We start from the raw sequence: 15721 nt of genomic DNA on the forward strand, positions 1-15721 counted from the left end.
ATACCTTTCATTAACGCTGTCTCTTTAACCCGTTCGTGGCTGTCAGGTCAGCATTCCGCGCGCTGCAGTGACGTTTGCATCCGCGGGCGTGACGGGAGTCTGTCTGTGATTGCGCGACAGTGTTATCCTGCATGCTACTCGAGCTGTGGGACACGGTGAGTGAACTGTTAACGAACCCCGAAACACCGCGACCCGGCACGGACAGTTGCTTACTAGTACTGTACAGCGAGTGCCGGGTTTTGGAGGAAAGTCGCTGAACGAAACCTCGCGTAACGACTATGCTAACGTGCTAGCGTGAGCTAATGAGGCTCAGGCCGGGTAACTGAGCAGAATCAACCCGCACAGCAGCGCCGCTGCCCGGTAGAATTCATAGGAAACAGCGCTGCGTTAACAGGCCGCGGTCTTTTCTGCGAGCAGACGAAAACACAAATACACACACACCTGTCCGCATGTTAACGTGAAATATTTGATCTCTATGGCTTATATGTTACTCCTATGTGCTTGTTAACTAGTTACACTCTGTGAGTTTATGTTTATACTGCGTTTTGATGCACATATGAACTCCTAGTGTAGGCTAAACACTGGTATGCATTCTTCATTCGACAAGTGACCAAAATGACATTACAGCTGTTAGTGTAAAGGAATGTTTCATGCAGTCTATAGTCCTACAGCTGTAGAAGAGCTGCATGTTAAGATCACAAAACAGTCCTGGTGACACTATAATTTTATTCAGTTGTCGAGTGGAGACATTGGGCATAGGTTATTCCACATTTACCTGTTTCAGTTCTATTTGTATATTTATTTGGATTAATCTATTTTTAAAGGTATAGGAATTTAGTCCAGGAAAACTAGTAGGCCTATATTTTTATTATTTAACGTTATTGGTCTGAAGAATATGCAATCTCATATCTTGTTTATGCCTTTTTATTGCTTATAGTGATGACTGGAAGAGATGTTGATATTTTTGAATTCACACACAGGGCTTTTCTTTATTTATATTTTTCTAGAACTTATTCACAACTACTGGAAATATTGCTTTCTCTTTAAGTGTACTGTCTCATAAGACAATACACAAACAAACCTCCATGGTCATTTATCACCTGCCAGTAACTGACTTGCTTATTTACATAATAAGATGGGATTTTAGGAGGGTGGTATTATAGCAATGATGACAAAGACCAGTGAAAGGTTTTTCGATGAGACCTGTTTTCCTGTTTGTTCATATGACGTTCGGCATGTAGCCTCTTTTTGTAGAGTTAATTGCTTCAGGCTGAATGAAATGGTGCATTAGCATAGCATCAGTTGAATCTGCATGCAGTAGATAAGCTGTTTGTTTGGTCAGTTGGATGCATATGCATCTGTGATTAAAGTGGAATTTAAAGTGAACTCTGAATGATCTCAAATAGCCCTTTAAAACATTTGCTGGGAATGTGCACGACTGTAGTGATGGTGCTTTAAAGGAAATTAATTTAAAATTGCAATATATCAAAGAGTGTTTTACCATGCAAACTGCATAACTAAAGCATGCTAATTAAAGTTGGCATGAAATGGAAGTTGAGATCACGATTTCTTCCTTATTGTTGGTGTGACGTATATCTGCGAAACAGCTTCTCAAACAAGAAACATTGTAGGGCATGGTTGGTTGCTGGGGAGGGATTATCGTAGGAATGTTGTGAAGACCAGGGAAATTTAATGAGGAAAACTTAATGTTTTTGATTCATTTATGAGGGCACATTAATTTTTTATTTATTTATGTTTGCGCATAAAATGTGTATAGTACAATTTTTAACAATCTAGGCAAAAAAGAGAAGGGGATGATAATGGTTTGGCAGTAATCAGATTATGCAAAAGTGGTGTAAATATGGTTAACGTTTATTCATCTGGTAACCTCGTGTGTTAACCACGTCAGACAATTGCACTGATAAGTGATTTGAGTGTGTGTGTGTTGTGATTTAATCCTACAGGCCTCAGCATGCGTGAATATAAGCTTGTCGTCTTGGGCTCTGGAGGCGTTGGGAAGTCTGCATTGGTAAGTTCAGGATTATTTAAGTGTACACATCATTGTTGTATTATATATGGGCATTTTATACAGTTTATAACTGTATTTGTTTGTTTTTTTAATCTAGTCAATAGTATTTATTTGGATTGAATGATATTCTGGTCTTTTCTCACACAGACAGTCCAGTTTGTACAGGGAATATTTGTAGAAAAATATGACCCCACAATAGAAGACTCGTATAGAAAGGTAAGTAAACCTTTTTGGTATGGGTGAAGTGGGATAGCTGAACTAATACTCTATATAGGAATATACATTAACACAATACTTGACACCGTCTTTTTTTTTTTTTCCTTTTCTTTTTTTTAGCAAGTTGAGGTTGATGGGCAGCAATGCATGCTAGAGATCCTGGATACTGCAGGCACAGTGAGTTCAATATGATGCATGAACTGTTCCAGCCAGTTAGTTAATTACGCTATGTTCAGACTGTCAGTCCAAATCCGATTTCTAAGCATATCCGATTGAAATCCGATCAGATATAGCAAGTGTGAACGGCAAAAAATCACACGAAAAGCTATTTTTACAAATCCGTTTCAAGCTACATCCATATGTGGTTTGAAACGTATTCAAATCATATTTCTGGAAATCTTTTTCACTCTGACTGCTCTGATCAGATTTAAGTTTTATGTGACGCTCAGACGTTGATATAGGAAACATGCTGAAAGTCGCTGCAGACTAGGTTGTGTTTTTGCAAAGTGCCGGATGAGCAGAATATGACAATATAACATGTTTTGAAAATGGCAGAGACGACAGCGTGGAATAAAGTCGCTCATTCCAGCATCCTACTTTTCTGCCGCTGCCTCAGAAGATGTATTCCAGCACTGCGGCTTCACATTTTCATGTTGTAAATAGGACAACATCTGTATTGCAAACCCCTCCATGTTGCGGTTGTTGTTGGCGTATACCTACCAACGCAACGTCATTGTCATATTAGAAACCAGTGCAGATATTACGGAAAATGGAAAAGTGGCATTGACACAAATCGGATCTGAACAGTAGCGATATACAGTGTGGACAGTTAATAATTTTAGATCAGATTCCAATCGGATACACAAATAATCGGAATTGGACTGACAGTGTGAACTTAGCCTTAGTCTTCCATGCGAACTCAATAGATTATTGATTATTTGCCTACAGGAGCAGTTCACAGCGATGAGGGACCTGTACATGAAGAATGGTCAGGGTTTTGCTCTGGTTTACTCCATCACAGCACAGTCCACCTTCAATGACCTGCAGGACCTACGGGAGCAGATTTTGAGGGTGAAGGACACAGAGGATGTGAGTCACATTATAATAAATTATTATTATTTGCGGTGCTTGCTTTGGCAAATCATCATGATTTTTAATATGTCATCTTTATTTTGTAAAAAAAAAAGAAAAGAAATCATGAACCTGACAGCCCAGCTAATGTCAGCCATAGCAAGTATTAACCAGCAAAGCAAAACAATGAAGGCACAAAACTATTTTGATTTTACTGAGACCACAAGAGCTCAGAGACACTCATGACATTTGCAGGAGCTTCCTTCACACTGTGGCACACTACGCTACTTTACCACTGCACCCACATGCTGTATTTAAAGCTCTTTGCTTAGTATGGGTTTTCCATTCTTGCACAATTTCGGTTCTTTATGTAAATTACATTAACAAATTAAGCATGCTGCCGCTGAGAAGTTTAAAGTTAGGAAGATTTAAAAAAAAATATATATTTTTTTAAAGAAATATCTTGTGCTCACCAAGGCTTCATTTACTTGATCAAAAATACAGTAAAAAACGTAATATTGTAAAAAATATTTTTACAATTTAAAATAGTGGTTTTCTATTTTTATATATTTAGGGGCCAAGCACTGAGGGCCCGTCCACACGGAGACGCGTTTCGCTGTATACGTATACATTTTTTATCGTATTGGCGTTTCGTCCACACGGATCCGGCGTTTTCGGAGACTGAAACCGCTATTTTTTGAAACCGGGTCCCAAGGTGGATAAATCTGAAAATGCCGCCCTTGCGTTTTCGTGTGTACGGCCAATCCGTACATTTTGTGAAACGATGATGTCATCACCCCACGTGTCGACTAGTCAGACACCGCACGTAACGGCAACAACTGCCGACGATATTCTTGTATAAAAATATACTATAATGCTGCAGAAGAAGCTATAGCCTACTGAGCCTATTTTATTCTTTTATTTATTTACATATAGCTATTCTTATTTTACTTATTTATTTATTTTTTCTTCATTATATGGTGCTGGTCTGTTGTCTGATTAAGACGATCGTTGGGAATTATTCAAAAAACGCACTAACCAGCAAAACATTCCACTCCGACATTAAATTTATCTGTAGGCCTATTTGTAGCCATTAAAGAAAATGTATTTAGTTTCATATTTATGCTTAAATAATGTTATTTTTTAATTTCATCAATGTTGAAAAGTGAACGAGTAATCATAAGATATATCGGGAGACATAGGCCTAATTTTGACCCCATTAAGTTTCGTTTTGTATAAAGCCTTTCTTTAAAGTGAATTTCGTTTTGTATAAATTGTATCTTAATTTTAATCCATGTTTCATCAACGAATTGCCTGGATTTAATAGCAAATAGCAGACAATCAAGACATGGACGTGCCGGCGCCATATGTCTTGCATTGCTCGTGAACTGGACTTGCTGTATAAATGAACCGAAACTCAGAAATATATATATATATATATATATATATATATATATATATATATATATATAGGCCTATTTAGAAAGCTTGAAATAACTTTTAAACAACATAGAACAAAAATTCAAAATGAAAAGAAAGTTAAGAAACATATAGCTATGTAGGCTAATCCGTATCAAGTGTGCATTTCTCTAAATGTCACGGTCATAATACTGCGAAGGTGGCGAGTCAGCATCGTCAACTTCATCTTTGCAGCCACACAGAAAACACTAGTTTATTAATAAACAATTAAAATATCTCCTTGCTATTTTTGACACATTCATATTTTATTACTTTTGCCGGTTCTTTGTGCAAGCTTTATGCGTCCGCTATATGTCATATTGCGTCCGTTCATATTGTTCAATATTTTCAATATAAGTTATAGGTAAAAAAAAGACCTATAAAAGAAAAGAAGCAGCTACTGTGCCTAATATTATTGTATACAGTGCGCACGGTTTATCCATAGGGTTTATGCCATTGAAAGTAGGCTATAAGAAAGATTTATGCCTTATGTGCGTGCTTCTTCTCCGCGTTTTTTGCCATCTCTGTGGCAGAATTAAAGCGCCACATACTGGACTGGCATGTATAGTACATCGTTTTGAGTCGGTTTCAGTGGTTTCGTGTGTACGCAGATATTTCTTGAGACGACACCGTGTTTACGGATTTTTTTTTTGAACGAGGAAAAAAAAACATCGGATAGGGAAAGCTCTGGCTTCGTGTGGATGTGGCCTGAAAGTGCGTAGGCACCTCTTGAAATCGTTGGCGTCGTTATTATTCTTCTTCCGTATGGAAGTCTATGGCAGCCCATAGAACTGCTTGCGGGAAAGCTATGAAATGGCACATGATAGAGGACAGTCTGAACAGTCACCATAGCAAATTTGGAGTCTCTAACTCAATACATCTAGCGCCACCAACTGTCCAAAGTTTCACTCATGTTTATGCTAATAACTTTGGAACCATAAAGGCTAGAAACATTTTTTTTGTTTCTTCTGATTACTTGTCTCAAGCTGATTCAAATGCAAATGAGAAATCTTTCCGCCATTTTGATTTCTCTGAAAAACCTACTTTTTCAAACTCCTCCTAGACGGTTGCTCTGATTTTCACAAAAATTTAACCAGATCATCTTCAGACCATGCCGACAAAAAGTTATGTGAATCCTTGCAGAGTCCAATGATACCAAACATGCTAGGTTTCGCCTTACTGTTTGTGTAACGTTGTGATTTAGTGCTTAAAAAACATTTGCCAATATCTTCGAAACCGTTAGACTGATCGAGACAATACCACCGTAGGAGGTTTTGAAACATGGTTCGTTGGCTATATATTAGTGCCCAAATGTCAATTTCTATAGTAAGTGGCAAAAAATTCACGTTTCGGTTCGATATGACACAGAGGTGTCACGGTTAGGTACGTTTTCGATACAGCAAAAATAAAGAAATACCAGAGAAATGTACTTTTATTTAATTTTTGTATATGTTTATTTAAAGAAATTATTTTTAAATAAGTGTGGGTTTTCCTATATCTTGAAAGTTTTAGTTTTATAAATGGGGGTAATGTTTGAAGGATGAACAAATAATGTTTTGGTCATCACATTAAAAATAACATTTAAATATGATAATATTTGAGTTTTGAAGTGCTGGAAAAAGATGTGTGACGTACTTGAAAGCATTTTACTATTCCTGCCAAACCGACAATGGTGTACCGTCGATAAATACCGATACAGTTTTATCGCCCAGCCCTACTTAGCATGCTAATCTGGTTAACATGCTTTTGTTTGCTAATACTTACACTGAAATCAGCGTCAGCGTCAACTGAGTGGCACAAGCTGCTAAACCACGTGCCAGAAGCTCCGAACCATTCAGGTCGTGGGTTAGAATCCTGTGTTGCACATGCCACAGCGTAAGTCAGCGTCAACTGAGTGGCACAAGCTGCTAAACCACGTGCCACGAGCCCCGAACCATTCAGGTCGTGGGTTAGAATCCTGTGTTGCACATGCCACAGACCGCAAGAGGTACTGTGGCCAGAACTGGTGCAAAAGTTGCTTCAGTTCCAGACATGGTGTCTATCTGAGAAGGAACTCAATAAATAAGACGTGGTGCATATAAAAATTCTTAATTTTGAGTTGATTCTCACTTGAACTATGGAACATCGGCATCTTGGTGAATGCACTTCTTCCCAGTGGCGCAATGAGATAAGTGACAGGCATCTGATCCAGAGATAGTGATGTTCGAGACCTGCGTGGGACGTGTTTAGAATTTTTTTTTTTTACATATTGTGTCATTTCGATTCCTTTATTATTCAAGCGTTGTACTAATCTTTATTTCTCTTGGATTAGAAATAAGTATGTTTTGTTCATTCTCATCTGAACTTCTGTTCATTTTGAGGTCATTTTCACCTGTACTTCTGAACCAGCTGTTTTGGCCCCGTATCGCTACTTGCAGCTATATTTTAAATAGTAATTTATTCTTGAGATGCCAAAGCTGAATTTTCAGGATCATTACTCCAGTCTTCATTGTCACATGATCCTTCAGAAATAATTCTAATATGCTGATTGATTATTATCATTGTTGAAAACAGCTGTGCTGCTTAATATTTTTTTGTGGAACTGTGATACAATTTTTATGATTCTTGGATGAATAGAAAGTTCAAAGGAACATTTTAAAAACATTTAAATGTAATGTGCTATTGCTGATAAAAAGTATTAATTTTTTAAAACAAAACATTTGAACAGATGTGTATATATGAATTCATGTAACATGAGTACTGCTGTACATGGGTAATGTTTTGTGCCTTTATATAAGACACTGATGTTTTCTGTTCGATGCTATTTTAAAATCAATTACAATTCTTTGAACTGTCAGTGAGTGTGATTTCTGCTAAACCAAATTCAAACACAGTATACACACTCATCAGATGTCTCTCTCTATTTGTGTCTAGGTGCCAATGACCTTGGTTGGAAATAAGTGCGATTTAGAGGATGAGAGGGTGGTCGGGAAAGAGCAGGGTCAGAATCTTGCTCGTCAATGGAGTAATTGTGCCTTTCTAGAATCTTCTGCCAAATCAAAGATCAATGTCAACGAGGTGAGACACAGTTCACAGCACTTTATCCAGAGAAAGATAAAAACACTTTTGTACCAAGTACACAAAGCCAGTTCTCTAATAAGTCTTTTTTGTGTGTATATCAGATCTTTTATGACCTGGTAAGACAGATAAACAGAAAGACGCCGGTGGAGAAGAAGAGAGCGAAAAAGAAGTCAAACTGCATCCTGCTGTAACACAACTGCATCACTGCAGCAGCTCTGAGCCAGGTAGTTGATCAGAAATTCATTAGGCGTTTGTACATGCACCATTAAGTACTCTACATCCATGATATAGTGGAAGTTTTTAAAAATTATTTATCTGTATCTGTTGAAATTGAATATTTAATTGTACATACTCATTTATCCTGTTTTTACATTCAGATTACATTTGCCATCATTTAATGCTCAAACAGTAATAATTTAACACTGTTAAATGTAATCTTTAGCAAATCTCAAGCATCCATTTTTCATACTGTACATTAAAATGCTGTAATGCCTAAATTTGTAGCCTTTAAACTGATTGTTTTTCAGTGCTTTATTTTAACCTCATTTAAATCAAATAGTATAGAATTTTAATATTGGTCTCTTATGGGGTGTTATGGGACCCTCCTGATGAAAAATAATTACATGTGGACGGCCGAAGTATACTTTGGGATTAATGGTGTTTTTTGCACCATTAAAAAAAATAGTACCACCTGCTGGAGTTCAAACATTTCTGCATTTGGTGCAAGACTTGTATCTATTCTTATGCTGAGCTTACTTTTTGGTTTATCAGCTAAGAGCTTGCTGGAGGGGTTAGTTGAGGCGGATGTCATGATTTTCTTCTTCCTTCTTTTTCAGATTGCCGAAATGAAGAACTGTTGCCCAGCTGGCCAACATTCCAGTTCCTCTCTACAGTTATTGGCCAAACAATCAATAAGGCAGAACACCACAGACTCCTCAACTAAAACACAGACTTGACAGAAAAAGAGATGCAGCCTCTGCCTTTTCTTCCAGAACAGTCTTGAAAATGTCCCCCCCCCCCCTGCTCTTTGCTTACTGTTTTTTTTTTTTTTTTCTGAAGGAGATTCTACAATGAGGATCTGTGTCTGGAGCAAAAGCTCTGTCTGTGATGTGGCAAAGAGGGGTTAGACAGTCTGGGAGAGGGTTCAGGACTTTCTTAATGCCTACATAAAGAAAGGGGACATTTCAAAACATGTTCATGTTTATAAAATTATCAGAAATGTTTTTTTCCCCATCATGTTTGGACTATCAATAACCATTTGTACAGAGAAGAAGCTGTGTCCTTCATTCATCAAAACATTTTTCCTGAGTGACTTTGACTCATTTCTTTACATCTGACAAAAATTGTGGAAAATTAAAAAAGTTGTTTTTTCTTTAGGGTGGTAATTTGAAAATTGGATCTGTCTATCTTGAAGATAAAGATATATTGTAGCCACTGCATTTTTTTCACAATCAAAATTACATAAATTTTCCAGCTTTTAAATGATAACGTTTTTTTAGTAATTTTCTTCCCTTTATTTTCTTTTGCGGTAGGCTGTAGCTCAGCCTGGGATAAATATCAACCGTTTTGTGCCTGAGCAGGAGAAGAATGAAATCAGATCTATAATGCAGAGATGACTTCTCCTCCGATAACCGCTAAACCAATAATTAATAGTCAGTCCTTGACACTTCATTTGCCAAGTTAAATCAGTCTTGATGTGTCAAATGTTTCTTTTTTTTTTTTCTTTGTTCTATTCCATGGTTTAGTTGATTTAGTTATGTTTTTAAAGTAATGTGTGCTTTGATTTCTTTTTTTGACATTGATTTAAATAAATGTATTTCATATTGATGTGGTGTTTTATGTGCATTTATAGATTGCCATTCCTCACCAACATGCAGAGATACTTTTCAGTGTGGCTCACTTTATGTACTGTAGATAAAGATACATCACTAAGCCATGCAAATAATTCCACTTATCTTACACTTTTATAAAATAATCTTACATATAGGGAATGCAATAAGTGAATTTATACTTGCAGCACACCATACCACTGGTTTCACAGACAAGGCTTAAGCCTAGTCCCAGACTAAAATGCATATTTGAGCTGTTTTAACTGAAAGCAACTTGCACTAGCATATCTTAAATGTTTTGTCTCAAGATGTACACCAGTAATGTTTTTATCTAAGGAATATTTATAAAAAGCTAGAGTCCTAATTGAACTATGGCCTAATCCTGGCTTAATCTAAATCCTGTCTGTGAAACCAGGCCTACATGTTGTATTAAATGCAGAAAAACAGCACAAGTGTTTCTTAATTCATAGAGTAATGTGAAGAAATAAGTCATGACAAAGGCAGACGTTCCTGATCTAAGACTTCATGGAATTCATTTGTACAGGAACTTGATTTTATTTTTCATTTATTTAAAAAAACAGCTTCTCACATCACATCATGTATAAAATAGCTTCAAGAACAGGTATATAGATTATTGCAGGACCCAGATCCATGTGTTTTATATATAGAGAAGAGAACATGAAGGTGCAGATAAAACAGACAGGCATTTGCATTTTTTTAATTTTTGCATAGCAATTTAGCATCATTGCATAGTTTTTCTGTCCCACACAAAACAGCTTTATGCTTGCAAAGCTTTTTTATGCAAGACAGTTGTGAAAAAATGCACCAATAAGGACTTTTTCATAGAGTGATTGACAGTTAGGCATCCTCCTAAGCCTAAACACAAGGAAACGAACATCAGCAGAAACAGGATAGACTCTCAAGGGACCTACTAATAGAAACAGTAGCTTATGACTTAATATTTTTCTGTTTTCTTTGCTCTGCCATACTCACGTCTCCAACACACACACACACACACATCCCAGAACTGTTTACCTAACATATCTTTGGAATTAATTGTTGAGTACTTCTCCTCTCACTTGAGGGAGAAGGACGTACCTCAACACCTTGCTCAGAAACTCATGAGCCCTTCAAGTTGAGTCAGAAATATCATAATTATGAGTTCTCAGCACATGAATAACTGAGCAGAGACATATTTACAAGAGAGAAACACTGATTTCTAGATGATACATGAGATGCCGAGTTGTGGCGGTGGAAGGGGTGTGTCATGAAACATCATGGAAACACATATATAATAGAGGTATTATATAATATATATATTCTAAATATAGTGGGATCAGTGAGCAGAAAGCAAATCTGTAGCAATGGTGTTTATCACTCAACTTTAACAGTTTTCTTTACATTTAGTTATACAATGAATAAATAAGTGATCAAATGAATGCATTTTGAATTCAGATGTTGCTATTTGGGTTTATTGTTTACAGTATTTTTTTTTTTTGCTTTGTTTAGACTACTTAGTTTTTCTTTTTCTTTTTTGTGACTGTGTGCAATTGTGTGTGTAATTCCAATTGTGTGTAATTCTCTTCCATATAGAATCTCTTCCATATATGAGTCATTTAAACCCACATAGCTGAGCTGTAATCATACACAGGTGGATGCTTCTCTTCAATCTCCGCCCATCCCCTGTCTATCAAACCCTCTGAGCCCTGATAGGCCACACCCTCTTCCTGAGTGGGTGTGGTTTTCTTCTTCAGTCCTCTTGTTCTCCCCCAGAATGGCTTGCTGACATCTGATTTTGGCTTTCTGTATGTGATCTTTGGTTGTTTACGGACGTCCATCCCTTCACTTTCATGGTGGTGCCGTGGTCGAACGCGCCGTAGGACCCGTTTAAACATGCTAGTGGTTAGTGAGATTTTCCTGGAGAGATCTTGAGAGTGACTGCTAGATGGTGACTCCAAAACTGTGTCTTTGAGACTTGAGTCATTCTGCTCCTCACCTACAGTCTGGCCTCCAACATCCGGCAGATCCAGCCAATTCCCGACCAAATCAGCGAAAACATTGTCTCCCAACACCAATGGCTGTCTGTTTCTGCTGTGGTTCATCAGTGAGGCTGTCCAATCGCTGGAGTCGTCAAAATCGTAAGCGGAGAAATGGCTGTCGGTTGTGTCTTCCTGAGAGGAAAAAGAGGAAGAAGTGCTTAGACTTCCTCTGTGAACCTTCCTGGGTTCGTATAACCTTGGAATATGGCGGGTCTCTGCTGGAGAGCTAGTGAGGAATAAAGATGTTTCCATGGTAAGCTCAGTCTTGAAACATTCTTGTGGAAGAATTTCTTCTGGATTCCGTGATCGGTCCAGGTGGGTTTTTCTTGAGCTGTGATTTATATGATCGAGCATCGAGTTGGTGTATGGAGAGGACTGGCTGGTTTTGCTAGATAACTCCAGCTCCTCCAGCGCAGTTTGGACCTGCAAGAGTTTGAGCTCCTGGAGAGCACCGATCACAGAATTCATCTGAGCGTGGAGACCCTCATCTGACTGCTGCCACAAAGAATCCTATAATGGGAAAGGGAAGAAAGCAAGAGAGCAATTACTACAGCATAATGAAGCAACAATAAATTAAATCTGTTGTGACTCATGAATAACAATGACTTCACAGTAATTATCAAAAAATCTATATTTCATCAAACTGTCTGCAATTTCTGCCCAGTGTGCCATCACTGATACCTGGCTCAGCATCTGCTGAAGAGAATGCCGATGTTTTTTTCCCCTTGCCACAAAAGCATTCGAATTGCTTACCGGGAGCTTTGAGGGATTCTTTTCTGTAAATATGCTTTGATACACTACCTTTCTAAAGTTTGCAGTCAGTTTTTTTTTTTCCAGCAAGGATGAATTAAATTGATCAGAAGTGACATTAAAGACTTTTACATTGTTATTATAAAAATCTACTTAAAATAAATGCTGTTCCTTTGAGCTTTCTATTCATCAAAAAAGTATCAGTTTCCACAAACATTTTAGTAATATATATATATATACACAGTATATATATATATATATATATATATATATATATATTACTATAATTATCAATGTTGAAAAAAAAAAAAGTATCAGTTTCCACAAAAATTTTAAGCAGCACAACTGTTTTCAACATTGATAATAATAGTAATATATATATATATATATATATATATATATATATATATATATATATATATATATATATATTAATAATACAAAACGTACAAGAGATGCATGCAAAAATGCCCGATGAAAATTAAGGATAGAAATGTTTGGATACATTTTTCTATTACATTTTTATTGTGTTTCTTTTGGGGATAAATGTGAATATATATGTTAAAGTGATCTTGACATAAAGGAATAATATATATCTTTAAAGGTCGTTAATATAAAATGGCCACACTGTATGCATTGCAGTCTTTGTTTAGTTATTTATTTCAATTATTAAATACATTCAAACAAATTCCATTAAATTCCCTAAAACACCCTTTTTCTTCTATCACCAAATAAAACCCGTAATCTTACCTTAGCAGCCTTTCCTTCTCTCGTCTCACTCTCTGTTTTCTGTTCCTTCTCTGCCTTACAAGTGTGATCGATCACCAGTCAGTCTGAGCACAGCAGCACTACTGATGCTATTCTACAGCAACATTGCATCCAAAGGCATGATGGGAGATGTAGGAGCTAACAGGCATGTGGGTGAAATGACTAGACTGTGAGTCATGAACAGCTGAGGCATGTATTTTACTGAGTTGGTCATAAATGCAGGTGTGAGGAAACATAGAGCTTAACTTGTATTTGACCTGAAACATTCCTTTAAATTCAATTTAGATATTCAAATAGGATGTTATATAGCCTATATATACAGCTGGTTATGTGGGCAGTAGAGCCATTAATGCCATTATAAATGTCACTTTTATATGATAAATTCAGTTTTTAAAGTTTACAGAGGTTATTTACGGTATTTTCATAATCACTTTTATGTGATTTGCTAGTTATGGCATGTTCTGTGTTTCACCAGATTTAGCCGTAGGTCCTTTTTCTCATTGTGTGATGTCACTGGCCTCTCCTGTCCTGTGTCAGTTTCCTTTGGGATGTGCCCAGACAGACAGCAGCATTAATCAGACACAACACCAACAAATGAGTGATGGTTGTGAGTAACATCCTTGTAGCCCTGTTTCTCCATCTAGAAAGCACCTATTTTCTCTAATTCATTTTTCTCTTTATTTTCAGTCGCTATCGTACACATAAAGGTTATTTAAATTAACATAAACAAATAAATGAATAAATAAATAATGAAAATAAATCAAATAAAATTTGAGAAGAGAAGGCATGTCACACATGTGTGAGAGCTGACAAATAAGTGGATATCTTAGCTAACTGAGAGGAGAATTTACATGTATATGCTTGCCAGGCGTCTGATTAAAGTCCTATAGTATATAGGCATTAGACATTAGATATTAGACGTTATAAGCCACAGTGACTTGTCGGAGCTGATCTTAATGTGTGTGGCGGCGTGGCTGGGTAGCTGAGAAAGTGACATTTTTTACTATGCGTCTGGATGACATACATTTGGAGACTGAAATAAGTTGTCACTTCATCTCTTAATAGGGAACAAATAACAAGCCCAAAAGATAAGGGCCTATAGTCAACCAAAATGCGTAACTGCAGAGTGTACAACCCACCCCGTCACATGTGGCACTACCAGGTGGCGCAAAGGAACGGTTTGCAACATTGTTCAGTAATTGTGGCGTTTTTACTTGTAAATGAAGATAAAATAACGAAAAAAAAATACTGGTAATAATAATAACAGTAATATAATGTAGTATTATAACATCAACACAATTGGCTGATTAGTTAGCTAAGCAGTGTCACAAAAAATAGCTTACACCTCATATGCCTAACTCAACCTGCTGAGGCTTTAGCCACTTTCAATAAACGGTAGACACATCTGTTTCAACACTTGACCCACTAACACTTACTATTGTATTTTTATTCTATCTAGTTATTTTTTTTTCCTTTATTAAAAACCTTGCTATGTGTAGGCCTACTGTGCAAGACTAACTGGGACTAATCACATAACTACATATTGTTGATTTTTCTTTCCTATAGCTGGTAGCCTTATTGCAGCTTTGCATATGGATGCACACAGTGCATTTAAACTATTTCTCATGAAATTGATCTGTAGTGTTATAATACTACTGGGTAAGCACTTTTTGCCGCAATGGTGGAGGTTTAAATCTGAAGCAGCAATGACAGGCAGCATATTCAGCACTTACATTTTAAATCATTACAGAAGGGCGAGTGCCAGCCAATCAGCGGCCTCATTTTCAAATAACCGCTTCCAATCAGGTGGTTGGTTGCACTTTTTGTGTTTATCTCAAGCGCAAGCACGGGCAACAGGATTGGAATTGGATAAACATCAACGAACAGGGGGGAAGAACTGCGTCTGAGAAACGCGCATAAACTTGTGTAATAAAAAAAATAAAAACGCGGGCTCATAACAAATATTATCCGCCCATATCTGAGAAGATTCGTGTAGTAAAAACATACGTGCTGTAAAAGTAGATGAAGAAAGAGGTAGAAAAAGATCAGGAAAATCTCACCAGTTCATGTTTTAGACGCCGAAGGTTACTGTTACTGTCCATGTCGCCGAGTTCCGCTCTCTCTTCACCCATAACTGCTGAGTTACAAAAAACTATAATGTAAAAACTAAACGCAGGTTGATTCATTAAAACTCCAACTAATTCACGTCGCTACCCGCTGAGAGACCGTTAAAATTATCTTTGTTTTTTCCCCGCGTTGGTTTTGGTCAGTCGTGCGATATGAACAACACTAAATATAATATTCCTCCTCTCTAACGTCTCTGATACACTTCTGATTACATATTCAGATGACATTACAGCCTCTGCGCACAGGCGAAGGAACAGCCGGGACTACAGTCAAGGCACTGAAGTATGTGTGGTGATTTGAAAGGGAAAGTTCCTGAATAGGATTAACTAACGGTTGTCCGTCAACAAAACAGGTCGTGCTTTCACACCAGCGGC

The 15721-nt window shown here is 37.1% G+C and overlaps 2 protein-coding genes across 3 annotated transcripts; one reads left to right on the forward strand and one right to left on the reverse strand.

Moving 5' to 3' along the window:
- Nucleotides 1-63: 63 nt before the first annotated feature.
- rap1aa (RAP1A, member of RAS oncogene family a) lies at nucleotides 64-9661 on the forward strand. The gene is made up of 8 exons (XM_084138495.1): nucleotides 64-155; nucleotides 1965-2029; nucleotides 2177-2245; nucleotides 2366-2422; nucleotides 3194-3334; nucleotides 7688-7831; nucleotides 7936-8058; nucleotides 8671-9661. Exons 2-7 carry the CDS (start codon nucleotides 1973-1975, stop codon nucleotides 8023-8025), a joined length of 558 nt encoding a protein of 185 aa, XP_083994621.1. The 5' UTR covers nucleotides 64-155; nucleotides 1965-1972; the 3' UTR covers nucleotides 8026-8058; nucleotides 8671-9661.
- A 1109-nt stretch (nucleotides 9662-10770) lies between these two features.
- Nucleotides 10771-15566, reverse strand: inka2 (inka box actin regulator 2). Of its 2 annotated transcripts, XM_084087618.1 has the most exons (3): nucleotides 15281-15560; nucleotides 13203-13358; nucleotides 10771-12212 (listed from the first exon to the last, which is right to left on the reverse strand). In XM_084087618.1, exon 3 carries the CDS (start codon nucleotides 12168-12170, stop codon nucleotides 11280-11282), a length of 891 nt encoding a protein of 296 aa, XP_083943744.1. In that variant the 5' UTR covers nucleotides 12171-12212; nucleotides 13203-13358; nucleotides 15281-15560; the 3' UTR covers nucleotides 10771-11279. The 2 variants fall into 2 exon arrangements, with proteins under 2 accessions (XP_083943744.1, XP_083943743.1); XM_084087617.1 differs by lacking the exon at nucleotides 13203-13358 and having other exon boundaries at nucleotides 15281-15566.
- Nucleotides 15567-15721: the final 155 nt, after the last annotated feature.

Source organism: Abramis brama, assembly GCF_963993115.1.
Source record: "Abramis brama genome assembly, chromosome: 16".
Classification (NCBI taxonomy): domain Eukaryota; kingdom Metazoa; phylum Chordata; class Actinopteri; order Cypriniformes; family Leuciscidae; genus Abramis; species Abramis brama.

Bases quoted from the DNA above. Each gene is read 5' to 3' on its own strand.
- rap1aa (XM_084138495.1), top strand. From the start codon at position 1,973: ATGCGTGAATATAAGCTTGTCGTCTTGGGCTCTGGAGGCGTTGGGAAG. The intron at 2,246-2,365 runs GTAAGTAAACCT...TCTTTTTTTTAG, and splicing joins TAGAAGACTCGTATAGAAAG to CAAGTTGAGGTTGATGGGCA. The intron at 7,832-7,935 runs GTGAGACACAGT...TGTGTATATCAG, and splicing joins CAAAGATCAATGTCAACGAG to ATCTTTTATGACCTGGTAAG.
- inka2 (XM_084087617.1), bottom strand. From the start codon at position 15,406: ATGAATCAACCTGCGTTTAGTTTTTACATTATAGTTTTTTGTAACTCA. The intron at 12,213-15,280 runs GTGAGATTTTCC...TTCCCATTATAG, and splicing joins GGCGTCTAAAACATGAACTG to GATTCTTTGTGGCAGCAGTC.